The 27,977-nt window shown below is 40.2% G+C and overlaps 1 protein-coding gene across 1 annotated transcript in view; it reads left to right on the plus strand.

Moving 5' to 3' along the window:
• Window positions 1-234: 234 nt before the first annotated feature.
• The window catches only part of LOC113081545 (uncharacterized), a 63,940-nt gene continuing 36,197 nt past the window's right edge, over window positions 235-27,977 (plus strand). Inside the window, exons 1-5 of the mRNA XM_026253632.1 lie at window positions 235-394; window positions 3,727-4,074; window positions 4,146-4,490; window positions 8,653-8,754; window positions 24,475-24,819. Of these exons, the coding sequence (XP_026109417.1) occupies window positions 235-394; window positions 3,727-4,074; window positions 4,146-4,490; window positions 8,653-8,754; window positions 24,475-24,819 (1,300 nt within the window). The remainder of the gene's footprint in view (window positions 395-3,726; window positions 4,075-4,145; window positions 4,491-8,652; window positions 8,755-24,474; window positions 24,820-27,977) is intronic.

A 27,977-nucleotide genomic window follows, 5' to 3' on the forward strand; every position in this document is an offset into this window, starting at 1 on the left:
CTGTTGCCAATCCATCATTTGGGGTTGTCACAGCAACAAACACACACACAGGCCTGGGAACAGAGTTACACTCAAAGCGTTTCCCCGGGAACACTGCTTCAGCGGGAATAAGTTCCACATGCCATTTGTCACACTGTGACACACGTTATGTCTTTCAGGAGGCAAGTGTTTATGTTTTTGAATCAACCGGAGTTGGATGTGTCGTTTAGAGTTGGCCACGAGGGAAAAACGTATATGGTTTACGCTAACACTGGCAGCATGAGATGCTTTGAGTGTGGGGATATAAATCATAAACGGATTGCGTGCCCTCATAAGGCCCAGGATAGACAGGAAGAGACATCTGAACACAGTGCTGCTGCTGAGGATGTTCAGGAACAAAATGAGCATGTTCAGAGTAATACTGAGGAAACAAGTCATGAGAAAGTATTAGCTCCGGTTATAGAGGAAAGGAACGTTTGTTAATGCTGATTTGATTGACAGTAATGATCAGAACGATGATATTGAGGAAAAGGAGATTTCTATTGGATAAAATGATGTATCTAAAATCGAGGAAAGCAGTGTGATGACTGATGATGTCACCAAAGGAAAAATAAAATAAATGTTGAAATGGTTCAAACTGATGATTCTGAAGTATTTAACAGTGTTGAAGTGTGTACTGGTTCTGAAATGGGAGATGATGATAATGTCTCTGAAATTTCAGATATTGGTTCACAAATCATGGAGGACACATATACACTGCAGGAAATAAATGACTTTCTAGATGCAACTTTTGGAAAGACTGTGGAAGTCAAAGATTTCTTCCCAGACATAAAGAAATTTATAGTTTCTGTGAATTGTTACAAAGAAACGTTAGTCATGAGGTTCTTAGCAAGCAGAAAAGATTCCGGTTAACGAAGTTAAGAAAGAGTAAGGCGAACGCTTCACAAAATGATTAAAACACACAAGGTGTCAGCTTTTCTTTGTCCTTTCACTCTTTTTCTGTCCTGTTTATTTTGTTTTCCCTTTTTATTAAGTTTTTGAGAGCAGGGTCCTTAAATATAAATGGGGGTAGGGATGGAAACAATTTGGCAATGGTGTCAGAATTATTTAAAATTAAGAAGGTGGATATTGTTTTTTTTACAAGAGACACATTCTACTACAGAAAATGAATCGGAATGGGATAGATGGTGGGAAGGAAAGTGTGTGCTAAGCCATGGGACAAATTTGAGTTCTGGTGTAGCCATATTATTCTCAAAAAATATTAATGAAAATATTTTAGTTGTAGAAGAAGTTGTAAAGGGAAGAGTTTTATTAGTGCATATAGAATATAAAGGAACTGTTTGTGATTGTGAATGTATATGCACCAAATATTGGGCTTGAGTGTGTGGAGGTTTTTATGAAACTAAAAAATGCTATTCAAAAAATTGTAGATCAGGTGTGTGTTATCATTGGAGGGGACTGGAACTGTACTGTTGATTTTATAATTGATAGGAATGGGGAGGAACCTCATAATGAGTCAAGTGTGGTATTATTAAAAATAATAAAAGAGCTTAATTTGACTGATATTTGGAGGAAAATAAATTTAGGGATTAGACAGTATACTTGGGTTAAAGCATCTGATAATAGGGTTAGTGGGGCAAGACTAGACAGATTTTATATTGATAAAGCATGGAATAATAAGGCGATGAATGCTGTTATTTTACCTGTTGGGTTTTCAGATCACCACTTGGTTTTATTTGATTTAAATATGAAAACAATTACAAAGCCGAATTATTTTTGGCATCTTAATGTTAAATCATTACAAGATGAGTCAGTGGTGGGATGTAGGAAAAGTAAATATAAGAATATTTTGTCAAAATTACAGTTCACATAATACATCAAGGGTGAAGTTTGCAGTAGAAAGCTTGGAGAAAGATATTCAAAGAATGGAAAGTACTATTTTTAATAATAATTGAACTGGGCAGAGTGAGCTGTTGAACAAGAAAAAGAAAGAACTTGGCTTGTTATTACAGGAGCAAGTGAAAGGAGCAATTGTAAGGGCGAGAATCTGTTCTATTAAAGACATAGACGCTCCTACATCATTCTTTTTCAACCTTGAAAAGAAAAGCTCACAACAAAAGCAAATATATCATCTTCAACGACTTGATTGGACTGTAACGTCAGACCCGGTGGAAATAAAGAAGCTGGCAGTTAACTTTTATAAAAACTTGTATGACGCTGAGAACTGTGACGTTGAGAGTGTTTCTGATTTGCTGAGTGATTTACCTCAGGTGGAAGAAGAGGGGGAAAAATCACTATACAGTCAAATAACTTTTCAGGAGATTACAGAAGCAATGAAACAGCTATCAAGAGGACGTTCTCCGGGTATTGATGGACTGCCAGTGGAGTTTTACCAAGCTTTTTGGAATATATTAGGACAAGATTTGTATGAAGTACTCATTCAAAGCATCAAAAGTGGAACCCTTCCTATAAGCTGCCGAAGAGCTGTACTGTCTTTGCTTCCGAAAAAAGGAAATCTAGGTCTTCTAAAGAATTGGAGACCAGTTTCTCTAGTATGTTTGGACTACAAAATACTGTCAAAGTGTTTAGCAAATAGGTTAAGAAGATACACATGGTCAACCCGATCGAATGCTTTCTCTTGGTCTAATCAAAGAATACCCAGGTTTAAATTGGTTAAAATCAATTACATCCCTTAATAAAAAGAGATTGTCCATGATTGACCTTTTGGGAATGCAATACGTCTGATCATTTTGAACCAATAAATCTAAATAACACTTTAAGGTTTTAAAACAATTTGGATTTGGAGATAATTTTATATCTTATATTAAGTTGTTGTATTCAAATGCTTTTGTGATGGTTAAAGCAGGTGGAGGATTAAGTGCACCGATACCGGTCTCAAGGGGTATTAGGCAGGGTTGCCCACTCTCTGGACAACTGTTTAGTTTGGCTATTGAGCCATTGTTGTGTAGGATAAGGAGAGATCTGAATGGAATTTTACTTCCTGTCATAAATAGTAATAGTAGGGTGTCAGTATCTGCCTATGCGGATGATATCACAGTTTTTATCACAAGTCAAAATGACATTGACATTTTAACAGGAATTATTAGAAAATATGAGAGGGCATCTTCAGCAAAATTTAACTGGAAAATGAAGATGAAGATGTGGGGTCATTTCTATCTTTTAAATTACTTGATCGGCACTGCGAAATTAGCAATTTGGAAGACGAGAAAGAATCAAGGGCTAAATCTTCTTAGTACTGATGCTGAATTAATGTTCAAGAACCTTGTAGCTGGAAGGTTGAACATAGAGTTTGTATATTACAATCTTATAAAAAAATGAGGGCTGTTTTGATGATATTTGGTGTCTTAAAAATGTTTTGTGTGAAATTCATGAGGGCCAGTTGGTTCTGAATTTTTAATTTTTTTATTTGATCAACGAGTTTTTGATGTTGTGAATAATGACTGTATTATGTTAATAATAAAGTCTTGTTAAACCTCTCTCTCTCACACACACACACACACAAATTAGTTGGGAGTCTAGAGATTTTTATGTTAGTGGACCTTGGTGAAATTGAGTTGACATCAGTGCTTACTTTCAAACTAAAAAGTACATAATTTTATAATAGGCTACATTAGATAAAATAAGGATGCAAATTTTGACAGCTAATAATGTTATTATCAATTTTTGACTATAAAACCAGCTGCATTTCATTTTTCTCTTTCCCTTTGGGGAAAACATTGTTTTCAGGGTTGACTGTACTTGGCCCCTCTGGTCCTCTGGTTGTTCCTCTGGGATCCTCCGTGGTTTTGCCTTGTTCTGTTGATGAACTTTTATCAGTGAAGGATCTGGAAGTGGAATGGAGAAGAACAGACTCTGAGACTTTAGTTCATCTGTATCAGGACGGTGAGAGTCGAACAGAATCCCAGAAGCAGGATTATCAGGATAGAGCTCATTTCTTCACTGATCAGATTCAACATGGAAACTTCTCCCTCCGTCTGGACAATCTGAGAGCTGAAGATGAGGGACAGTATAAATGTAAAGTTTACATTCAGCAAGAGTCTGGTGAGACTGTGGTTCAGATAAAAGTTAATGCTGGTGAGTATTGAACACATGAAGTCCTTCCATTATTTTGCATGAATGTATTTTTACACTGTTTGTTCTCTCAGAGCGTTTGCTAGTATCAGGATCGAGTCGCTCCATATCTGCATCTGTGGGTGAAGACGTCACTCTGAACTGCTCTGTAGACTCTCACATCCCACCTGGAGACCTTGAAGAGGTTACATGGACTAAAACAGATGAAGATATTCAGGTTCTGCTCTACCAAGACAATGAGGCACATTCATCAAATGAGCGATACAGAGACAGAGTTGAGCTCTTCCCTGCTGAAATCCCCAAAGGAAACTTCTCTCTCAGACTAAAGAGCGTCAGAACTGAGGATAAAGGAGTTTACATGTGTCAGGTGTTTGCTGGAGGACTCTCAGCCAATGCAACTGTAGTACTGGAGAGACTGGGTGAGTAACAGATGTGCCATACTTTTTAAAGTGGGACATTTATTGGCTGCAGGGTCATGCCGTGTCAAATCAACTAAATTTGACAGAAAGATGGCAGCATCATTATCTTATTTTTACACAGAGATGTAGGGCCTTATGATTTCTGAGATGCGGAAAACGTGTACGGAATCATGGAATCCAGTCATCAAAACGGAATCCACAGAATGTGTAAATCTTTTAATGAATTAAATCAAAAGTATGTCATGACATTTTAATTAAATCGCGATATGGATTAGTATCTGTAAATATTACGCTGAAAAAGTCGATTTTAGGGATGTGACGATTACCGGTTTGACGATAAATCATGATAAAATTCGCCACGGCTAGTATTACCATTACACATTTTTATTATCATTAAAACCGTATTAGTTTACAATGATTTGAACTACTGGCGATAAATAAATACTGTCCAGCATAAAGCGGTGTTTTCAATAACAGTCTCAGGTGCGCACAGCAGAGTAGTTTCGTTTCTCCATGTAACAGCTTACCTAAAGCAGCGGTTCAATTTCAGTCCTAGCCCCCCTGCTCTGCACATTTAGAATGTTTCTCTCATGGCTCCAGACATTTGTTCTATTCAAACGTAAGTGCCCTGTGAAGTGGACATCATAGGATATTCCTCCATGATTGTTTGAAGTGAACGTATTGTAGGCTATATGTTCCATTCAAAGTGCACTGAAGTGTTTGAGACCGAGTATATAAGCGTAAGACGTGATTTTGTCTAGAGCTATGAGCGGATTTTCTGTTTTCACTTGGCGTTCCGCTACCGCCCCGTCATGAGCACAAATAATGCCAACTCACGCATTAAACATAATAAGGGATTGAATGAGGTTTAAGCATATTGTAAGATGTACAGTTTGTTAATCTCCGCTCGAAACTAATTTGCTGCTACATTGCTGCACATGGATGGAGCACACATTCTTGCACATAATGTAGCCTACAGATTACGTGCATACATTCAGGAATGAAGAAAAACTGAAAAGTTACAGCATATTCTCTCTGGGACTTTCTTTAATCAATTTAATCAATTAGTCAATTAATCATTTAATATGGACTTGTTAAATTATGTTGTTAGTTAAATTATGTTGTAAACCTTTGAAAACAGAGAACAAATTTTACCATTTCAATTAAACATTTCAATTAAATATTTAATGAATTTTAATTGTTTAAACATTTAATTAAAGATGTCATGTATCCTATGAAGAATTACTCATTTAAGCCTTTACATGGAATAAAGAACCCATTTAACAAGTCAATGCTGCAATTTGCTACTAAACCAATCTACACATCAATTAAACATATCTTTAACACGTTATACAGCATTCCAAACACCATGAAAGTAAATAAAACATTTCTCTGACCATTGGTGTCTTTGGACTGAACCTACAAGTGAACTTGGAGTGTCTTCTCAGTGAAGTTTGCTCCAGGTTTTTAACAAGTGCTCCAAATCAGTAAAAATGACAGAACAGGTGACAAGCAGCCACATTGCTGCTGCTGGTGCACTCTGGGAAGTGTAGTTCTTGGACTCATTCCTGCGATTCAGCTCAACAGGCAATGAGAGTTGTCTTCCGAGGTGAAGAGGTCGACCTCTGCCTTCCTAAAGACTGGCCAAATTCGCTGTACCGTCTGAGGATGCAGCGCCCAATCGCCCCGGGGCTACCTTGCCTCTTGCCTTGTTCATCTTGTCCGGCACATGAACCCTTAGCATGAGGAGTTCTTTCTGTGCCCAAAGGAGGCGGGGAAGTACCAATCTGTATAAGGCGTGAGACCTGAGACCGCATTCGGGATGCAATGTCTTCTTAGCCTTCCGAAAAACGGTTGGTGAACCAGTGAACAGCGGAGCCGAATAGCCCTTTCGGCGAGACTGGCGAGTCGAGGAAGGCCATTTTCACAGCGTCACTGATGGTCTGGTCTTGCTGATCGCTTACGCTATGGCCTTTGTAGCGCACAGAGCGAGATCTGTTGCTGTGCGCAACTCCTTAAAGGCCTCCTGGCTCTTGGCCAGGCTCCTCCATACTACGGAGGAGTTTGGCTCGAAACACTTGAAGGATCGCAGGGAGGGTGGGGCACGCAGGTGCTGAGCCGAGGTGACACTGCCCGGGTCCGCTGGAAAAGATGGGAGGACCTGGCGGGGAGGATCACCTTGATGGAACAAGGTGACCCGCGAGCGTAAACAGGAAAGGCTCATGTTCTCGCAAAAAGAGCACGAGCCATCAGTGAGAGCAGCCTCTGCGTGCATGCGGCATCTTCAATATGCAGCTTCATTCATTTCAACCACACTCGCAGCGCTATGTTTGAAGCAACATGCCTTGAAACTTGCTCTAGGAAATTTGCTCCCTTACCTGGATGCCTGCAGTGATGCTTACATCGCTACTTTCAGCTTCTTCCATGGCAGTGAGCAGAGCTGGAGCTTCTTCTATGGCTTCTTTCTTGCAGAAGAGTCAGCGAAGAGATGATCCTCATCGCTGAAGGAGAATAATCTGATGAATGGTGCTGCAGACCAATTTATATAGGGGTCGGCCCCACCCAGCCCATTTTGGCGGGCTGAAGCGCCATTCGAAAAAAAAAGTTCCCCATACATAACGAGATTGAACGTTCAAAAAGGAAACATTTTTGGGTTGTTTTATGCATTCAAGTAATTATACTTGCTAAAAACACATAATTCAGCAACAATAAAAAAAGAAATATGGTGAAAAAAAAAAAAAAAAAAAAAAAAAAACATTTCATAAGGCCCTAAACATGTCATTTTTGTTAAACTTTTAATAAATTGATGTGAAAGTGTATATGTTTCATGATTAATTTAGATATGCTTTTTGATTAATAACAACATTTAATTTAACTTAAAAGTAGTTGCGAAATGTTAACAGAAACCAGAAATATTAAAACTTATTTTTGGAGAAAAACAATAATAAAAAAACTAAGAAAAAAACAAAAAACAAACTGATTTTATAGGGCCCTAACTATGTAAATGACATATACAGTGCAAAAAGATCCAAGCCAACAATTTCAATATATGAGAAGCATCTCTTCAGGAGTGGGTAAAGTGAATAATAATAATAATAATAATAATAATAATAATAATAATAATAATAATAATAATAATACCTGAAAGAAGTCAATCCAGCTTACCTCAAAGGATAAAACTATGTAAATAAAGATTTATGATGTTTAATTAATGAATTCAATTTATTTAATTTATAAAAATACAAATAAACAACATAATTATTACCTACTTCCTAGCAGAAATGAGAACAAAAGAAAATGGCACCCATATTAAGCTCAAAACACATCGATCTGGTACTGGCAACACACTCATGAGCTTGGGAGAAGGAACATCTCACTGACTCACTCTTGATCTTCTTTAATACTGGTTCCTATTGACATAGACAAGGAGCACCTGGAAGGTCCAATCACCTAGATTAGGACAGGGAAGATCACAGAAAACATACAACTAAAACTATAACTCCCAGAAGGCTGTCGATTCCACTGGCATTATATCATGAAAGAGACAGGCCATGATAAAAAAAAAAAAAAAAGAAAAAAAAAGATGAAGCACGAATGCATATGTCCTGGGACGTAACACTACTCACTGCACTTGTGCACTTGGATAGGTTATAATGCAGAGCACAAATTCAAAGTATGGGGCATCACACTTGGCCACATCCTTTCCTTTTTAAACTCTTCTTTTGGTATCTTCATTTTTATGTAGTATGGAAAAGTGCTGTTCTTTCACTCCTCCACCTACATTTGCTGCTGTTACTGAGAACTGAACCTATGGCCTATAATCATTAGTTTAGGTCTGCTCCTTTAGAGAGAAACAGCTGAAGAGCTGTTTTCATAACTCCATGAAAAACAGAGATAAATCTTTAACAATAATTACTGATCCAGAATATCAGGATATTTTATTATTGATTAGACATTCAGAGCAGTGACCTTATTACCTGAAGCAAAATGTGAAGAAACAGCAAGGTTATTCTTCAGGTTTATTAAATAGATTAACTTTTGATAAAACACCACAAACATCAGTAGAAATGTTTATTTGAAGGATATATATATATATATACTGGGAACAGTGTTATACACAATACTGTTCATCTTTGTTCAGTAACTGTCTGTCGTTTTTCAGGTTTCTCTGCTTCACACATAATGATCCTGATTTTCTGTATCTCTGCGTCTGGATCTGCACTTCTGCTCTTCTACCTGATCTACTGCAAATCTCCTACTAAAGGTATGTGTATAACAAGGAAAATATTATTATCAAATGTAATTCACTGGGTTTCAACTGTAAGAGCAGGGTGTCAAACACCTTATCAAACTAATGAAGTTCTTCAGGCTTATTTGAAAACTACGTGGTACGTGTGCTGGAGCAGGGTTGGAACAAAACTCAGCAGGGCTCCGGTGCTCCAGGAATTGAGTTTAACACCCCATGCGTAAGAGTATGATCCAATGACATTATTATGTGTAACAGTTATAAACTCTTTTTGTTGTTTTTCACCCTGTTTAGTCTTCTGGGGTCTAATTTATAAACGTTGTGTAAGCACATAATAGGCATAGAAAGTGTGTTTGCAATTTTCCATGCACATTTCAGGGTTTATAAAAATAAACTTGGCATAATTATGTACACATCTTACGGACATTTTAGATCAGTGTTTCTCAACCCTGGTCCTGAGCGCCCCCAGCACTGCACATTTTGTGTGTTTTCCTAATCAAACACACCTGATTTAACTCATTAGCTCATTAAAAGAAACTAGGTGTGTCAGATAAGGGAGACATACAAAATGTTCAGTTTTGGGGGCGCTCAGGACCAGGGTTGAGAAACACTGGTCTAGACCATGTGTACAAACTATTTTTCCTGGAGTGAGAAAAGCAATGATTTAAAATATGTTTTCATTTCGATAAACATATTTACATTAAATATTCCTCAATAATGGAGATAAGCAATGATAATACATAAATTATTCAGGCAGAAGTTAAACAAATATTATATAAATGTATTAGTCTAGATGGAAATAGGGGTCCATGTGCACCCCCAGGCTTTTTTTTATGCCATCTGATTTTTTAAATTCCTTAAAGTGTCTATTTTCATAACCTGCCAGGTGCCAAGCTGAAATAATGTCCCAAAGGGTTCTTTTTTAACCCTTTGCTGCAACCAACCGGAACCCGAAAAATCAAAAAATGATATAGAAAGTGGCATAACATTAGAAGTAAACAACATACAGAGACAAATGAACACATTTTCCCATACAATTCTGACCGCAGAAATTTAATGGAATGGTTATTTTTGACATTTGACAACATATTGACCTTATTTCTGGACAAAAATAGCAAAAAATGGCCAAAGATGTGTAGAGGATCAACTATTTTTTTGTTTTCTCAAGCGCATAGGGTGATTTGTTTTCCACAACATATTATTTTTTATCATTCAAGTTTCTATTTTAAGATTAAATTGGGTACCAAGCTGAAATAATGTCCAAATGCTTAATTTTTAACCCTTTGCACCAAACCTGAAAAATCTAAATATGATTTAAAGTGGCATAACTTTTGATTTAAACAACTCACAGAGACAAATGGACACATTTTTCAATACAATTCTGACCCCAGAAATTGTTATTTGTCATGTTTTATAACATCTTGACCATCTGTGGTCAAAAAGACCAAGAAAAGTTCATTTGGCAGCGTTTTTATTATACTTAACAGCCATAAATAGGGTTTATTTGAACCTTTTACTTCACCTATCCTGAATCTGAAGATATTAAAATAGTTTTACTTTTGAAGTTAAATTAAAATTAAAATTTAAATAAATAAATAAAATAACTACAGAAAAAAATCCAAAAAGGTCCAAAAAGTTGACTGAGCATAAACTGCAAGTTTTTGAATTTTGGGGCTTTGCAGTTGGCAGTTGGTGGTCGTCGGTTCATACCTGCAGATCACCATCTCCCACTGCTCTCTCTTTTGGAAAAATTTCAGTAAGTATTTGAAACTATAATTAAGATATACCTTTGTAGTCATAACTTAAAGTGATTTTTCAACAGTTTTTACTATAATCACAGGCTTTCGGAAATAAAATCTGTGTTCTTGACTAGCAGTGTTGGCAGCTTAGTTGGTATCTACTAGCTAAAGTGTTTTTTTTTTTTTTTTTCCTGGCTCAATATTTCATACATACTTACCAAGGGGAAAATTAAACATTGTAACACAGCTGAAGTGCCTCCAAAGAGGATTCGTTCCCAAACACGTATTTTACATGTCTCAACTCTTTGTGAGTATGGTAATTTTACCACACTCAACACATGCAGGTGGGCAGGGCAAGCAAGAAGCTATCATATCTACACAGTATATGAGATATGAGACTCTGTAAAGACGTCAGTTCACCATACCACATGAGGGATATTTGTGAACAGGTTCCATTGAAAATAGAGGACTTGTCTTTGGATACAATTGGCTATCATCAATACTGCTATAAAAGCTGTACAGGCAAAATACACTCACCTAAAGGATTATTAGGAACACAATACTAACACTGTGTTTCACCCCTTTCGCATTCAGAACTGCCTTAATTCTATGTGGCATTGATTCAACAAGGTGCTGAAAGCATTCTTTAGAAATGTTGGCCCATATTGAGAGGATAGCATCTTGCAGTTGATGGAGATTTGTGGGATGCACATCCAGGGCATGAAGCTCCAGTTCCACCACATCCCAAAGATGCTCTATTGGGTTGAGATCTGGTGACTGTGGGGCCATTTTAGTACAGTGAACTGATTGTCATGTTCAAGAAACCAATTTGAAATGATTCGAGCTTTGTGACATGGTGCATTATCCTGCTGGAAGTAGCCATCAGAGGACGGGTACATGGTGGTCATAAAGGGATGGACATGGTCAGAAACAATGCTCAGGTAGGCCGTGGCATTTAAATGATTCCCAACTGGCAGTAAGGGGCCCAAGGTGTGCCAAGAAAACATCCCCCACACCATTACACCCCCACCACCAGCAGCTTGCACAGTGGTAACAAGGCATGATGGATCCATGTTCTCATTCTGTTTACGCCAAATTCTGACTCTACCATCTGAACAAGATGGCGCCGCCGAGTCCGGTCGCCGTCCAGGTCGCTCCGCTTAGATTATGTTTTTATTTACTTTTTTACCTACTTTTGCTTTCTCTTTTTAAACACATTACCTCTGCACTGATCATATACGAAAAGGAAACACTTTTGGACATTGGACACCGCTTCACTGACCTGTTTCAGGACACTTTATCCTTCAACCCATCGTGGCCATCTGAGATTCTCCGGAACGCCGAGATGAACAATGGCCACCTGAATAACCACCCAAGGCGACGGATCAAGAAACACCGTGGGAAACGTGCTGGGATTCGCAACAGACTGAGGAAAAGAGCACACAGCCCTCCTTTACCGAGCATTTTGCTCGCCAATGTCCAGTCTCTGGAGAATAAGATGGACAATCTTAGAGCCAGGATAAGTTTCCAACGGGACATTAGGGACTGTAACATCCTTTGTTTGTCTGAAAAGTGGCTTACGCCCCTGGTCCTGGAAGCTGCTGTAACGCCGTCTGCAAACTTCTCTGTTTTACGGATGGACAGGACAGCCAAGGCCGGCAAATCCAAAGGGCGGAGGAGTTTGTTTCATGATTAACAAGAAATGGTGTGACCCCAGGAATATCTCCACTCTGTCGTGCTCCTGCTCGCCTCATCTGGAACATTTATCCATTATTTGCCGCCCATTCTATCTGCCTCTGGAGTTTTCATCGATCATCATAACTGTTGTTTACATCCCTCCACAAGCAGACACTGGCTTGGCCTTTCTGAGCTTCACGATGCGCTCAGCGGCAACATCAACAAACATCCTGACGCTGCTATTATCATCGCTGGGGACTTTAACAAAGCCAAACTCAGGCAAGTAATGCCTAATTTTTATCAACATGTATCCTGTCCAACCTGAGGACCGAATACACTGGATCATTGCTACACCCAGTTTAAGAATGCCTACAAAGCACGCTCACTACCGGCTTTCGGCAAATTGGACCATGCCGCCATTTTCCTCACACCGGAATATAAACAACGGATCGTTCAAGATCCCCGGTGAAGAGGGTGGTGACGCGATGGTCCGACCAATCAGAAGCAACGTTACAGGCGGCTCTTGATGACGTAGACTGGAACATGTTTCGCGCAAGTTCATCTGACGTCAGCGAGTTCACGGATGTAGCTTTAAGCTTTGTAAACACACTAGCCGAACAAGCTACGGATACAATAAATATAAGGACATTCTCAAATCAGAAACCATGGGTGGACAGATCAATCCGTGCAGCAGTAAACAAACACACTGCTGCTTACAACGCCGGTCTTCTATCGGGAAACATGAGCGAGTACAAAGCATCGTGCTATGCTCTCCAGCGTGCAGTAAGAGCCGCCAAACACAGACACAGGGAACGCATAGTCACATTTCCAGCTAAATGACTCCCGACGCATGTGGCAAGGACTAAGGACCATCTGTGACTTTGGAAATAAATCCCCTGCAGAGGCGAGAGCAGATCCGTCGCTGGCTGACGAGCTAAACACTTTCTACGTCCGCTTTGAAAGCAATCTAAGCAGTGCGAGTCTGCCGATCAGTGTGTCAGGAAGCAGCAGTCAGAGCAGCGATCATCATGTAATCACCGTGTCAGAGGACGAGGTTCGGAGGGCACTAAAGAGAGTGAATGTAAGGAAAGCAGCTGGACCTGATGGGATTTCTGGCCGTGTTCTGCGGTCCTGCGCTGATCAGCTCGCTGGTTTGTTTACATCCATTTTTAATGAGTCTCTTGCTACATCGGTGGTTCCCACCTCATTCAAAAAATCAGTCATCATCCCTGTGCTTAAAAACAATAAACCCTCTTGTCTGAATGACTATCATCCAGTTGCCCTCACATCAATAGTCATGAAGGTCTTTGAGGGACTGGTTAAAAACGTCATCTGCTCCTCCATCCTGGATACTTTGGACCCTCTTCAGTTTGCTTATCGCCCAAACAGATCCACAGATGATGCCATCTCTCACATCCTGCACTCTTCTCTCACACACATCGACAGCAATAACAGGAACTATGTAAGACTGCTATTTATTGACTATAGCTCAGCTTTTAATACTATAGTCCCCATTAAGATAGCTTCCAAACTCATAGACCTCGGACTGAATTCTTCACTCTGCAACTGGATTCTTGATTTCCTCACCGGCAGACCTCAAGTGGTGAAACTAGGCCAGTACACCTCCAGCTCCATCACCCTGAACGTAGGAGCCCCACAGGGCTGTGTCCTGAGTTTCCTGCTCTACTCTCTTTACACACATGACTGCGTGTCTTTGCACAGCTCCACATCCATTATCAAATTTGCTGATGATACTGTGGTTCTGGGCCTCATTCACAACAATAATGAGACCGCATACCTGGATGAGATAGAGAAATTGACATCATGGTGCCAGGACAACTGTCTCTCTCTGAATGTGAGCAAAACTGAAGAACTGATTGTGGACTTCAGGAAGAGACAGCAGCAGCCCTATACTCCTCTTATGATCAGCGGGACCCCTGTGGAGAGGGTGAGCAGCTTCAAGTACCTTGGTGTAAACCTCTCGGAGGACCTCACTTGGACTACTCACATTCAAACACAGGTTAATAAAGCCAGGAAAAGACTGTACCATCTGTGACAGCTGAGGAAATACAGGGTCTCACCAGCAATCCTGAAAACTTTCTATTCTGGGGCTATAGAAAGCGTATTGACTCAGTGTATCTCAGTGTGGTATGGGAACAGCTCCAGTCAAGACTGCAAAGCCCTGCAGAGAGTTGTGCGCTTAGCTGAGCACATCTCAGGGTCTGCTCTCCCCTCTCTGCAGGACATCTACCTCAAACGCTGCAGAAGTAGATCTGCAAAAATCATCAAAGACTACACCCACACCAGTAATCATATTTTCACTTTGCTGCCATCTGGTAAGTGCTTCCGTAGCTTGATGGCAAAAACTGAGAGACTCAGGAGGAGTTTCTTCCCCCAGGCCATCAGGCTCTTAAACTCTAAACCAGCTTCTTAACATCCTCATGCCTCCACTTAATGTTCACTTTATCTTTTTACTATATTTACTACCTCACATAGACACACTGACAGTGTCGCCCTGTTTTGCACATTTGCTTCTTGTACATTCCTGGGTATCTTAATATTTAAGACTACAGTAAAATGCATATATGCACATTGTACATCCCTGTACATCTTAATATTTAAGACTACAGTTTACACTCAAGCACATTATTTTGCATTCTATATTTAATTATACAATATACATTTTTATATTTTATTCTTATATTTTTATTGTTTACTTTTATTTCATTCTTACATAGCTTTATTTATGTATATTTTCATCTGTGTTGTTTTCTTTAATAATTGCACTGTCCATGGAGCGGACCGGACTCACATTTCACTGCTGGTTATATATGCTATATATAATTTTGTATGTGACGAATAAAAATCTTGAATCTTGAATCTTGAACGTCTCAACAGAAATCCAGACTCATCAGACCAGGCAACACTTTTCCAGTCTACAACTGTCCAATTTTGGTGAGCTCATGCAAATTGAAGCCTCTTTTTCCTATTTGTAGTGGAGATGAGTGGTACCCTGTGGGGTCTTCTGCTGTTGTAGCCCATACACCTCAAGGTTGTGTGTGTTGTGGCTTCACAAATGCTTTTCTGCATACCTCGGTTAAATCGAGTGGTTATTTCAGTCAAAGTTGTTGTTCTATCAGCTTGAATCTGTCAGCCCATTCTCTTCTGACCTCTAGCATCAACAAGGCATTTTTGCCCACAGGACTGCCACATACTGGATGTTTTTCCCTTTTCACACCATTCTTTGTAAACCCTAGAAATGGTGTGAGAATTTGTGTGAGAAAATCCCAGTAACTGAGGAGATTGTGAAATACTCCTTCCCGTCTGGCACCAACAACCATGCCACACTCAAAACTGCTTAAATCACCTTTCTTTCCCACTCTGACATTCAGTTTGGAGTTCAGGAGATTGTCTTGACCAGGACCACACCCCTAAATGCATTGAAGTAACTGCCATGTGATTGGTGGATTAGATAATTGCATTAAAGAGAAATTGAACAGGTGTACCTAATAATCCTTTAGGTGAGTGTAAATTGTTTACAACTGTCAAAGGCTTCTATATCTGGTGAATCATTATCATTGAAAAGGGACTCTCTGCACCATGTCAAATCACTGTCAGTTCAATCTGAAGGAGCTCCAAGAAGGTGTTCCTTCTTGTTTTCCAATCAGTGCATTTTCTGTGACAATGCAAACTCCAAGTTCAAGGGCAAGACTGAAGAGCTTACAAAGTTTCATAGTTGGAAACACAAGGAACCAGGCTGGAAAGTTATTGAACCTAGCGCACAGGAATTAAAGAAAGAGCCTCTTTATATCAAGGTGCAGGGCAAGGACCTATTTGTAATGGAAGCTAAGTATCATCCATCATGCAGAAACAACTTCAACACAGATTACCAAACCCATGAGCGTGGAAGGGAGAGAGTAGAAAAGAAAGCAGACAACACTGACAGCCTGCAGGCCCAAAAGATAGCAGCACATAACAAGTCATATTGTGTGGTAAAGGATTACATTCTTAGGAATGTGATTTAATGAAAAGAGGTTGTCCAGCTAACATCCATGAGTAACTTGTACATGAAGACATTGGAAAAACAAGGTTTTCCTAATCTTGAATACCGCAGTGAGAAATTGACAAGACGGTTACAGGGAGACAAAGACATCTCTCATGAACTCACATTCTCCAAGGTGCAACAACATGAGTGTATTAAGTTGAACCTCATATACAGCTCAGCATTACTGTAGATGAAGCAGTTGGATGTGCATACAAACTTGGAACAGCTGACCAACTTCAAGAAGCAGCACTCACCCTCCATTCCCACATTATAAAGGCATTCAAAGTACAAATCTGTTTTTACATTATACTTATATTTGAAAAATATCTGCACATAATTACATCTGTTATTTCTGTAATTACATGTATAATTACATGTTGACCCATTCCTTACACCTTAACACACCCTTAAACTTACTCATACCACCAAATCTGTCCCTAACCTTACCTGTTTCCAACCTCAGTAGCAGCAAAAAAAAAAAAAAAAAAAAAAAAAAAAAGGTGCAATACAATATGACCACAATAAGTACATTGTATTTATTTTTTGATGTAAGGTCATAGTAGTTAAGGCCACTTAATATAAAGTGGGACCAAACTCACTCCTTTGTTAGTCTTTGTCCACAAACTCATAAGATGAATGTATTAATTTGTTAATGCTTTATTTGAAAATGACTGATCTAGATAAAAGAATGTTGGTGTTAGGGGGTATTAGGATACTGGATGATTTTTAGCAATACAAATGGGGTGGTGTTGGCGCAGTGGATAAGACACATGCCTTTGGTGTGAGAAACCCAGGTTCGAATCCACTGTGAGACATCAATGTGTCCCTGAGCAAGACACTTAACCCTTAGTTGCTCCAGAGTTGTGCGACCTCTAACATATATAGCAATTGTAAGTTGCTTTGGATAAAATCGTCAGCTAAATTAGTAAAATTGTTTTGTGAACTTGACCCACACTCCCAACCAGCAGGTGGTGATAATGCACCTTGAAGTTGTATGCCAACTGCCATTAAAATCTACAAGAATAAAAAAGTTTTTGTCTGGTATTATGTTTGTATTGGTGTGTGTCTACACCTCATCTTTCTGGATTATCTTCTTCCTGGATGCTAAAAAAGTACTTATTGATTCTATCATCATTCTCATGTGCCTTCCTCGACACAGCTGTGACATTATGATTCTAGTAATAATAATAATAATAATAATAATAATAATAATAATAATAATAATAATAATAATAAATATAGCTGCAAAAAAGTTATTAGCATTTTTAAAAATGTAATTATTCATGGTTATTGAATGGTTAATTACTCTTGACCAATAGGTGACGCTATTACCAAATTTATGTGGCATGGTCAGTGTGAGGTGGCGATGCCACATACAAAGATTGGTGCAAATATGTCAAAGTGTTGCAGAGATACAGCCTCAAAATGCATTTTGGCACCCTTACAGCAAATTCGTTGATGAGCTAAATGAGAACCGTTTCGTATATCGACACGAAATCCATAACTTTTTGCCAGCATGGTCTGAAGATGATTCATGTCTAATTTAGTGAAAATCGGACTAACGGTCCAGGAGGAGTTTGAAAAAGTAGATTTTCTATGTTAATCAAAATGGCGGACAGCCATTTTTCCTACAAAAAAAATTGTTTTTTCCTACAAAAAAATTTGGGATGTCTATTGTCGGCAGAACCCAAGGAATATTTTGAGATCAGTTTCATTACAATAGCCTAATGCAATCAAAAATTATTAGCATTTTTGGAAATTTCATAATTGAAGGTTAATGAATGGTTAATTGCTCTTGGCCAATAGGTGGCGCTGTTACCAAATTGATGTGGCATGGTCAGTGTGAGGTATCAATGACACATACAAAGTTTGGTGCAAATATGTCAAAGCTTTGTTGAGATACAGCCTCAAATGCAATTTGGCATCCTTCCAGCAAATTTGTTGTTGGCTAAATGAGAACCGTTTCGTATATCGACACGAAATCCATAACTTTTGGCCAGTGGGGTCTGAAGATGATCCACGTCAAATTTGGTGAAAATTTGACTAATGGTCTAGGAGGAGTTCAAAAAAGTAGATTTTCAACATTATTTAAAATGGTGGACAGGAAGTATGTCCAATTTTGGTATGTCCAATTTTAGATTCTATGTTCTTGGCAGGACACAAAGAATATAGGGATACCATTTTCCTTTCAAGAGTCTAATTTATTCAAAAGTTATTAGCATTTTTTAGATATTTCATTATAACTCTTGACCACAAGGTGGCGCTGCCACCAAACTTTTTGAGTACCTTCAGGGCATGGAGCTGAATATTTTTGTAATTATTCTCGTAATGACACGGTAATGTGTTAAAAAAAATACAGCATTTTAAATCATAATTCAAAATGGCCGACGCCTAAAATGACTGAATCTAAAATTGGATATCATTCGACTCAACATGACCCACCGAATCTAAAGAGACAAGTTTTGTGATTTTTGGCCAAACCATTCTGAAGTTATAAGCAAAAATATGAATTTTTCATATCTCCTGACCACTAGGTGGCACTGCACCGAAATACTGCAGGTAGGCTCAGGTCATGCTTGTTATAACACACACCAAGTTTGGTCTCAATACACCAAACTGTTGCCGAGATATAGCATTGTCTGAAGATGGTCTGAGCCAATTTTCGTGAAATTCGGACTAACAATCTAGGACGAGTTCGAAAAAGTAGGTTTTTCGAACAATCAAAAATAGCGAAAAAAACTTTGGGATTCATTCGACTTGGCATGAGCCAAGGATTCAGAGGAACAAATAATTTCCATTTTCTGGCTAACGGTTCAAAAGATATTAGCATAAAAATATAGAAATTTTGGACAAGTGGTGGCGCTAGAGAGTTGGAGTTAGGAACTTCAAATTTGCTGTAGTTAATGATGGGACTGTCCTCTATCAGTGTGCCAAATTATACAACTTTCCCGCAATCGGTTCTATGGGCTGCCATAGACTTGCGGAGGAAGAAAAAAATGACGCTAATGGATACAATAGGTGCCTTGCACCTTCGGTGCTTGGCCCCTAATAATAGTAATAATCATTGTTGGGTAACAAATTATAAGTAACACAAGTTACGTAATCCGATTTCCTTTTTTTTAAGTAACTAGTAAAGTAAAGCATTACTTTTTATTCACGAGAAATTTTCAAAAAAAATTTCCAGTTACTTTGTTTTCCCTATTTACTGACTGACAAGTCTCCTGTCCCCATATTGGGAGAAATCAGAAGTACAGAGACGTTGTGCGCTGTGTGAACATGTAGTTCTAGACTAAATGTGAATTCATCCCACTCGCAAAAATATTTAGTATTAATTAAAATGACTTAAAACAGTGAAATGCAAACTCAGAATATGATGCAAACCTGCAATAATTAAATAACACAAATGTATCTAATCCCATTTTATTAATTAGTGTCTTTGCTGATGATCTTTGATCCAGTTCAACCATACTGATAAGCAAAAACGACTTTAGATAAACTAACAATTGCACTTCATTTTCTTTTTTTTTTATTGCTGAAGAGTGTTGAACCTTCTTCTCCTGTTTTCTACTCTACAGATGAGAATTTACTGTTCCTTCAGCCTGAGGTTTATTCTTTACACTTTTTGGTGTGAAAGGGCTTTTACATTTGCTCTACATATATCAAGCCCAGCTCATATTTAAAAAGCAACGTGAAAGTATCGAAAAATGTAACATCTCGGTTACGTATGTAACCCTTGTTCCCTGATGGAGGGAACAGAGACGTTATGTCGAAGGACATATGGGGTCTCACTTGGGAGGCCAATCATCTCTGAGTTTAAAAGAAAATGCCAATGAAAATTGGCTAGTGGATTTAATATACCTGAGCCACTCCCCGTTAGGCATCCACTCATTAGGTTTTACGCTGAGGAGCCGAGAACATGTCCCAGCAACAGCGACTGGTTCAAGGTTGTGGCATGGGCAACGTCTCTGTTCCCTCTATCAGGGAACAAGGTTTACGTATGTAACCGAGATGTTCCGTATCTGTCGGTCACTACGAGTTATGTCGAATGACATATGGGTTCTATGGAAAACGCCACAACCTGAACACTGTCACAACCCTGTGGTGCTGCAATTGTCGGCAAGCTGTGGTGAGTCACAAAAGCTATGCTTAAGGTCGTAACCTTCCCAAAGCCCCAGGGCAAATTCACTGACCTTGGTACCGAAGGGGCCAAAGGGGTGACTACATCGGTGCTGGTGAAGGCCACGCTGCTGTTCCACCTCTGCTTGGAGACACCCTTCTGCTGACCTCCAAAGCAGACCGGGAGCTGCTCAGAGCTTCTGAAGCTCTGGGTGCAGTTCACATATATGCAAATCACTCTTACAGGACACAGCAACGCCAAGGCTGGATCTGCCTCCTCCAGGGACAGCGCTTGCAGGTTCACCACCTGGTCTCGGAAGGGAGTGGTGGGAACCTTGGGCATGCATCCCAGCCGGGGTATCAGGACAACATGAGAGTAGGCCAGCCCGAACACAAGGCACTCTTCACTTCCCGAAAATGCTTGGAGGTCCCCAACCCTCTTGATGGAAGTGAGCACGACCAGGAGTGCTGTCTTGAAAGACAGGAACTTAAGCTCGACTGAATTCAGTGGCTCAAAGGGACCCCTCTAAAGTCCCACCAGATTAATAGAGAGGTCCCAGGAGGAAATCAGGGATGTCCTAGGAGGATTTAACCTTCTTGCACCCCTCAGGAACCTAACGCTCCAACCTTTCTTGCAGGAAAAAAAGCATGACTCTGACCAGACATCACCGGGTCTTCTCTTCGTGGGTGTTCCTGTAGCTCAATTGGTAGAGCATTGCATTAGCAGCGCAAGGCAAGGTTGTGGGTTCGATTCCCAGGGAGCACATGTTAGGTAAAAAATAAATAAAAATAAATGTTTTCCTTAAAGCACTGTAAGTCACTTTGGATAAAAGCGAAACAGCCGTGAGTGTCTAGCAACAGCGGCCAAAACCGCCGTAAGGCTACATGCACTGCCAGCAACTCCAGACAGTTGATGTGCCAAAGCAGTCGAGGTCCTGTCCAGGACCCTGAAGCTGCCTGCCCATTGCATGTCGTGCCCCAGCCGGTGTTGGAGGCATCTGTTGTGACAACAACATGCCAGGACACTTGTTCTAACTAGTTCACTTGTCCCATAGAAAGGCAAGGTTGGACCATGGGCTAACACGATGTGCACCACGACACCATGTTGTGACAACAACATGCTGGGACACCTGTTCTCATTTTTCCCGTAGAAAAGCAAGGTCCGACCAGGGGCTGACACGATGTGTACCATGGCACCATGCCCATCTCGGGAGTTCAACCAGTCCTCTGTCTCCGCCAGCTCCTGAAGAGCAGTCTCCCACATCTCTGAGTAGCCCGTGTCAGGGCAGCTTAGTCGTCTTCCTAGAGGACTTTGCAGCCGGGACTGACACGGGGGGTGCTGCTCGACATGCCGGCCTCGAAGAACTCTCAGCACGGGGTGGAGCTGATGTGGAGGACGCAAGGGGGCGCCCACGGCTACGAGCATGCTGAGGTGCTGCCCACGACAGAATGGTGGCAACTGGAGGATCACATCGAGGCAAGATGTGCTGGATGGCCCAGGTGCCATGGGAGATGGAAGCATCGAGAAAGCGGGCTTTGTCGACGTCTCTAATCTCAGCCAGGTTCAGCCAGAGATTGTGCTCCTGGAGCACCAGCATGGACATCGCCTTCCCGAGGGACCACGCCGTGAGTTTTGTCACCCGTAAGGCGAAGTCAGTCGCCATGCATAGCTCCTGCATCAACCTCGGGTCGGTACCACCCTCGTGCATTGCTTTTAGAACCTTGGCTTGATGTACCTGCAGGATAGCCATGGCATGCAGGGCAGAGGCAGCATGGCCAGCAGCACTGTAAGCCTTGGCAGCCAGAGTGGCCGACAGCTTACAGGCCTTGGAAGGGAGACGCGGACAATTCCTCCAAGTGGGCACAGGTTTTGTGGGCACAGGTGCACTGCAACTGCTCTCTCCACCTTGGGAATGTCCACATACCCCCTGGCTGCCCCGCCATTGAGGGTGGTGAGGATGGAAGAGGGAGATGGGCGGCTTCTGGCCATGAAAGGGGCTGTCCACGACTCCATCACCTCTTCATGCACCTCCGGGAAGAAAGAAACCAGAGCAGAATGAGGTTGTGAGCTGCGCTCTGTGCCGAGAAACCAATCGTCCAGCCATGAGGGCTTGGGACTGGGCGATGTAGTCACCTCCAGCCCGATACTCATGGCTGCCCAGGCAAGCAAAGCTGACAACTCCAAGTCAGATTCGGCAGCAGCGGCAACACCCGAGGGGGGCAGCCCTACGGAATCCTCATCCTCAGAGGTTGATAACCCACCCACTGATGCAGCAATCGACATCTGATCCTCGGGCAGTGCACCGAAAGACATGCAGGGGCTGCCATGAGATGGCCCAGCAGAATCAATCGGCAGCTGCACGGAACATGCATCGCGGGAGGATTGAGATGTCTGTGGCGTGTGGCGCGGCGGAGAAGCTCTCACTGTAATCCTCAGATCTCTCAGAGCGCCAGCCAGCGTTCCCCTGCTCGAGCCAGAGAGACCAGGACAAGTGGCAACAGAGGAGTCTGCTGCACTCCTTTTGAGGAGTCTGCTGCACTCCTTTTGAGGAGTCTGCTGCACTCCTTTTGAGGAGTGAGAGATGTAATCGCAGCGATGCCATGTTCATACGCCCACAATAAATGCATGAATCATCCACGAACGCCGCCTCAGCGTGTTGGAAGCCCAGACACTGCAGACAACCCTTGTGACCATCAACCGAAGACAGGAAACGACTAGCGCCTGGAGGCGTGACGTGTGGGCGGAGCTAAAGAATCACGAGCGCCAGTAGGCTTTTGAGTTGAGAGCATGTGGAAGCTGTGACAGCTGTGAAGGCTGAAACTGAACGAGAGCATCAGCAGCAACGACTCGCTCCAAGCGGGGCTCGAACCCGGGTCTTCGATGGGAGGGGACGCACTAACAAGCAGGCAGAGATATTTTAAGCAGTTTTACTCACCGCCTGCAGTTCCAACACACAATTGTGACCCTTTTTCGTTGGGATTGCATCATCCTTAAGAAATAAACGATACGCAAATCCGTCGTCAAACTGGGCTTTGTTTCTAAAACAAGCATTTTAGAAATGCAGGGAACAAACACAAACACTTGCACAACTCCGTTGATGCTCTGTAAAAATAAACTCCATCCACTGGTCCCTTAATGCTGTTTTTTCTTTGGTAATCTGTGCAGGGTTGTCTTGCCCTGGCAACCAAAAACACACTCCTTTTGTGACATTTCGCGACGCTGTCGCTCTGATCAGTGATTGTCTGTGCACAGCCTCTCTCTGCTCTGCTATACGGGAGAGCGCGCTCTTCCGGCAAACGTGCCCTCAGGACCCGTATAAGGAAATTCCACTCCATCTAACGTCACACAGAACCATACTCGAAAAAAACTTTCTGAAACTTGTGACAAACCGGAAGGAGTATTTTTGGAACAGAAATGACGTACAACTTAATTTTTTAAACTTTGTACATGTTTAGCATGGGAATCCAACTCTTTAACAGTGTAAAAAACTCAGTATGCATGAAATAGCATTTCACCCCCCCTTTAAGGGACAAAGAGGGAAAATGTTGAGGTGTCTACAGTAAATTAGGATTGGGACACACAGGATACAAGTGTAACTCTCAGTTGTGTTTAGGCTTGTAAATGGTGATTGTGGTCTTACAGAAACTGCAGAACATGCTGTGGGTGTTATATAATTTCCATCATAGCAGCAGTAGTCTGTTTTTATAGAGAGAAGCTCAGTAGAACAGTGTTGTGATATTGATTTATGCATCACGTAGGACTAATCTGAAGTGATGAGAGGCCATTAAAACGGAAGTTATTGTGATATTTGAGATCATTTTGTTAATTAGTCTAAATACACCTGTGTTTTACATGTTCTCCTTGTTACCCTTTTAACTTGTCTTGATACTTATTCAATGTTGTATTTATCAGCAGTAAAACACTCAAGCAATTATTGAATCAACTTTAGTCAAGGTGTGAGAGAGGTGTGTTTGTTAATTTATATGTGTGCAAATATGTAAATATGTAAATAATGTCACTAATGCAGGGATATTAAACATGTGCATTGCCCTTTCCAGTACAAAGTTGGTCTGAATACTCAAATGATAAAATATATGAAACCACTGTTTCTTGTTTTACTAAAAAGGTGTCATGCAAACATTTTTATTTTTATTTTTCAGGTTTATTTGGCCGGCAAACATATGACCATTATTTTAATCTGGGATCTTCAGTGGTTTTGCCCTGTCATGTTGATGAATGCTTATTAAAGAAAACATTGAAGGTGGAATGGAGAAGAAAAGACACAAAAACTCTGGTTCATCTGTATGAAGATGGTGCGAGTCGATCAGAGAAACAGCACAAAGATTATCAGGATAGAGCTCATTTCTTTACTGACGATGTTCATCGTGGAAACTTCTCCCTCCGTCTGGACAATCTGAGAGCTGCAGATGCTGGAGAATACATATGTACAGTTCACAGTGACCTTTCTACACTGACTAGATCAGCAGAGACCAGTTTAAAGCCACGTAAGTTGATACATAAAAGAGAAGAGAAGACATTTTTTTTTTTTTTTTTAAGCAAGAGACAAGAAAGAATCAAAATATAAATACATCATAATGTTCATTTGCTATATTGCAAGCAGATCTGTAGCCACTGAAAATTAGTGGCAACCACTGCTTTTTAATCACAATCCAAACAAAGAGGCTAAATACATTTACATAATTTACATATACATATTTCAATTAAATAAACAAAAACATAATTCTCTTAATTTAGCTTTATGAAACTATGCTACATAGTGTTATATTAACACTGAAACTTAATATATACACAACCTGTCATTGACATGAGATCACAGCCATAGCAAAAAGACAACAATCCAATCAACCAATCAATTCCAAATGGACAGAATCAAGTCCTGCTCTATATTTGTTTTCTCATTCAAGAAGCAGTTTCACTTGGATATACATCTCTAAGGGAAACAAAATGCAAAGATCTGGATGCAATTTATGCTTATCCAAATCTTGTCCAAATCTTTGTCTTTTCTCTCCTTTTGTGATAAAGGCTATATCTGAATGAATGGCTTTTTGAACGAAAAAAAAAAAAAAAAAATGTAGAGAAAAAAAAAAATGTAGAGCAGGACTTGATTTTGTCCATTTGGATTTGATTGGTTCATTGGCTTGTTGTCATTTGCAATTGCTGTGATCTCATGGGACAAGTTTCTTGTATGTTAAGTTTCATTGTTAATATATTACTTGTTCAGTTTGTCAGCATAAAGAAGGATAGACTGTAAAAACAAGAGCAAGGCAAAGATTTTGTGTACAAGAGGCCCAACAGAAAGGTCAAGAGATGGACATAAGAGGGCAGATATGTGATGTTTTTTTTGTCATTGTAGGCCATGTAATAAACTGATCACACAAAGGCAGATGCTGCCAGATTACTGTAACCCATCCTCATCTGACAGTTTAGTTACTGTAAGAACATTTAGTCAGGAAAAACAAACTGTGCGGGATATAGGCATTATACAGAAATTACATCACTGTGCAAATATTGATACACAACTACAACAGTATTATTGAGAGTATGCTGTCAATTAATTACAGTTTCTACTGCCAGATGTGACATTAATTTTGGGTTTAACAAAACCAATCCAATCCAGTTTTGTCAGCACCATGATGCTGACCATATCAGCATGAGTTTATGGAACCATACCTCAATAATTTAAACTAAAGTCATGTTTAAAGCTTTATCTATTGATTCAGAATGTAACCTGTCCTGGAGCAGGTTAGCTATGGAGCATTACTATGGAGTTACTATGGACTTTAAGCAGCAGCTGTTGATAGAAAAGCAACTGCTTCAGGAAGTGAATTGTTAACTGTTAGTCAAAGAGCACAAAAATCACTAATCAACAAATAAAGAGGATGCCATAATGCAGGGGTCATCAGACTCGTTCCTGGAGCGCCGGTGTCCTGCAGTGTTCAGCTCCGACCCTAATCAAACACACCTGTAGCAGCTCATAAAGCTCTTTCTAGGTATACTAGGCACTTCCAGGCAGGTGTGTTGAGGCAATGTGGAGCTAATCTCTGCAGGACACTGGCCTTCCAGCACCAAGTTTGGAGACCCCTGCCTTAATGGATCATTTAATCATTTGACCAAGTACAAAAAATTACATTTAAAAAAGCAAGACAAGGGTTGATTTTGGCAGTAACTTATATCCAAATACCATTAAACAGTTGGCACACCAGCTATTCTCCCATAGAATACGCTTACGCCCAGGTCAGGAAGCACACAGACTGGCTAAACCGACCGTCTGCTAGCTGCCTTACGTCACAGAGGTCAGTTAATTCTCAGCACATAGAGACTATTTCACATAGATATCACACTATAGAGACTGTGTCTGTTCCCCGAACAAGAAAATGCAAAAAAACGTCCAAACTTAAGTTAAGATTAACAATTAAATTGAGGTTCAAAATACAGGTGCAATACAGATAAACAAATGATAAAGCTTGGCTTATAAACATGAGCCGCGTCTAAAAGGCAAAGGTGGAGGAGTTGCTTCAATTTATAACAACGTCTTCAGGATTTCTCAGAGGGCAGGCTTCAAGTATAACTCGTTTGAAGTAATGGTGCTTCATATAACATTATCCAGAGAATCATACTCTAGATTTAATACTGTCACATGGAATTGATGTTGATAGTGTTGGAATTATGCAGCCAAGTGATGATATCTCAGATCATTATTTAGTTTTGTGCAAACTTCATGTAGCCAAAATTTTTGGTTATAGTGTGGTAAACTATGGTAGAACCATCACTTCTACCACAAAAGATTGCTTTTTAAGTTATCTTCCTGATGTATCCGAATTCCTTAGCATATCCAAAACCTCAGAACAACTTGATACAAACAAAAACTATGGACTTTCTCTTTTCTAGCATTTTTAATACAGTTGCTCCTTTACACTTAAGGAAGGTTAAGGAAACCAGTCTGACACCATGGTATAATGAGCATACTCGCACCCTAAAGAGAGCAGCCCGAAAAATGGAGCGCAGCTGGAGGAAAACAAAACTAGAGGTATTTTGTATTGCTTGGTGGGGAAAGTAACTTATCCCTAAAGAAAAGCATTAAAAACTGCTAGATCCCATTACTTTTCTTCTCTTTTGGAAGAAAACAAACATAACCCCAGATATTTATTCAATAGAGTGGCTTAATTAACGAAAAATAAAAGCCTCAACAAGTGTTGACATTTCCCAACACCACAGCAGTAATGACTTTATGAACTACTTTACTTCTAAAATCAATACTATTAGAGATAAAATTGCAACCATTCAGCCGTCAGCTACAGTATCACATCAGACAGTGCACTATAGACCCCCTGAGGAACAGTTCCATTCATTCTCTACTATAGGAGAGGAAGAATTGTATAAACTTGTTAAATCATCTAAACCAACAACATGTATGTTAGACCCTATACCATCTAAGCTCTTAAAAGAGGTGCTTCCAGAAGTCATAGGTCCTCTTCTGACTATTATTAATTCCTTGTTGTCATTAGGATATGTCCCGAAAACCTTCAAACTGGCTGTTATTAAGCCTCTCATCAAAAAAACACAACTTGACCCCAAAGAACTAGTTAAATATAGACCAATCTCGAATCTCCCTTTTCTGTCCAAGATACTAGAAAAGGTGGTA

Source organism: Carassius auratus, unplaced genomic scaffold (assembly GCF_003368295.1).
Source record: "Carassius auratus strain Wakin unplaced genomic scaffold, ASM336829v1 scaf_tig00034587, whole genome shotgun sequence".
Taxonomy (NCBI): Eukaryota; Metazoa; Chordata; class Actinopteri; order Cypriniformes; family Cyprinidae; genus Carassius; species Carassius auratus.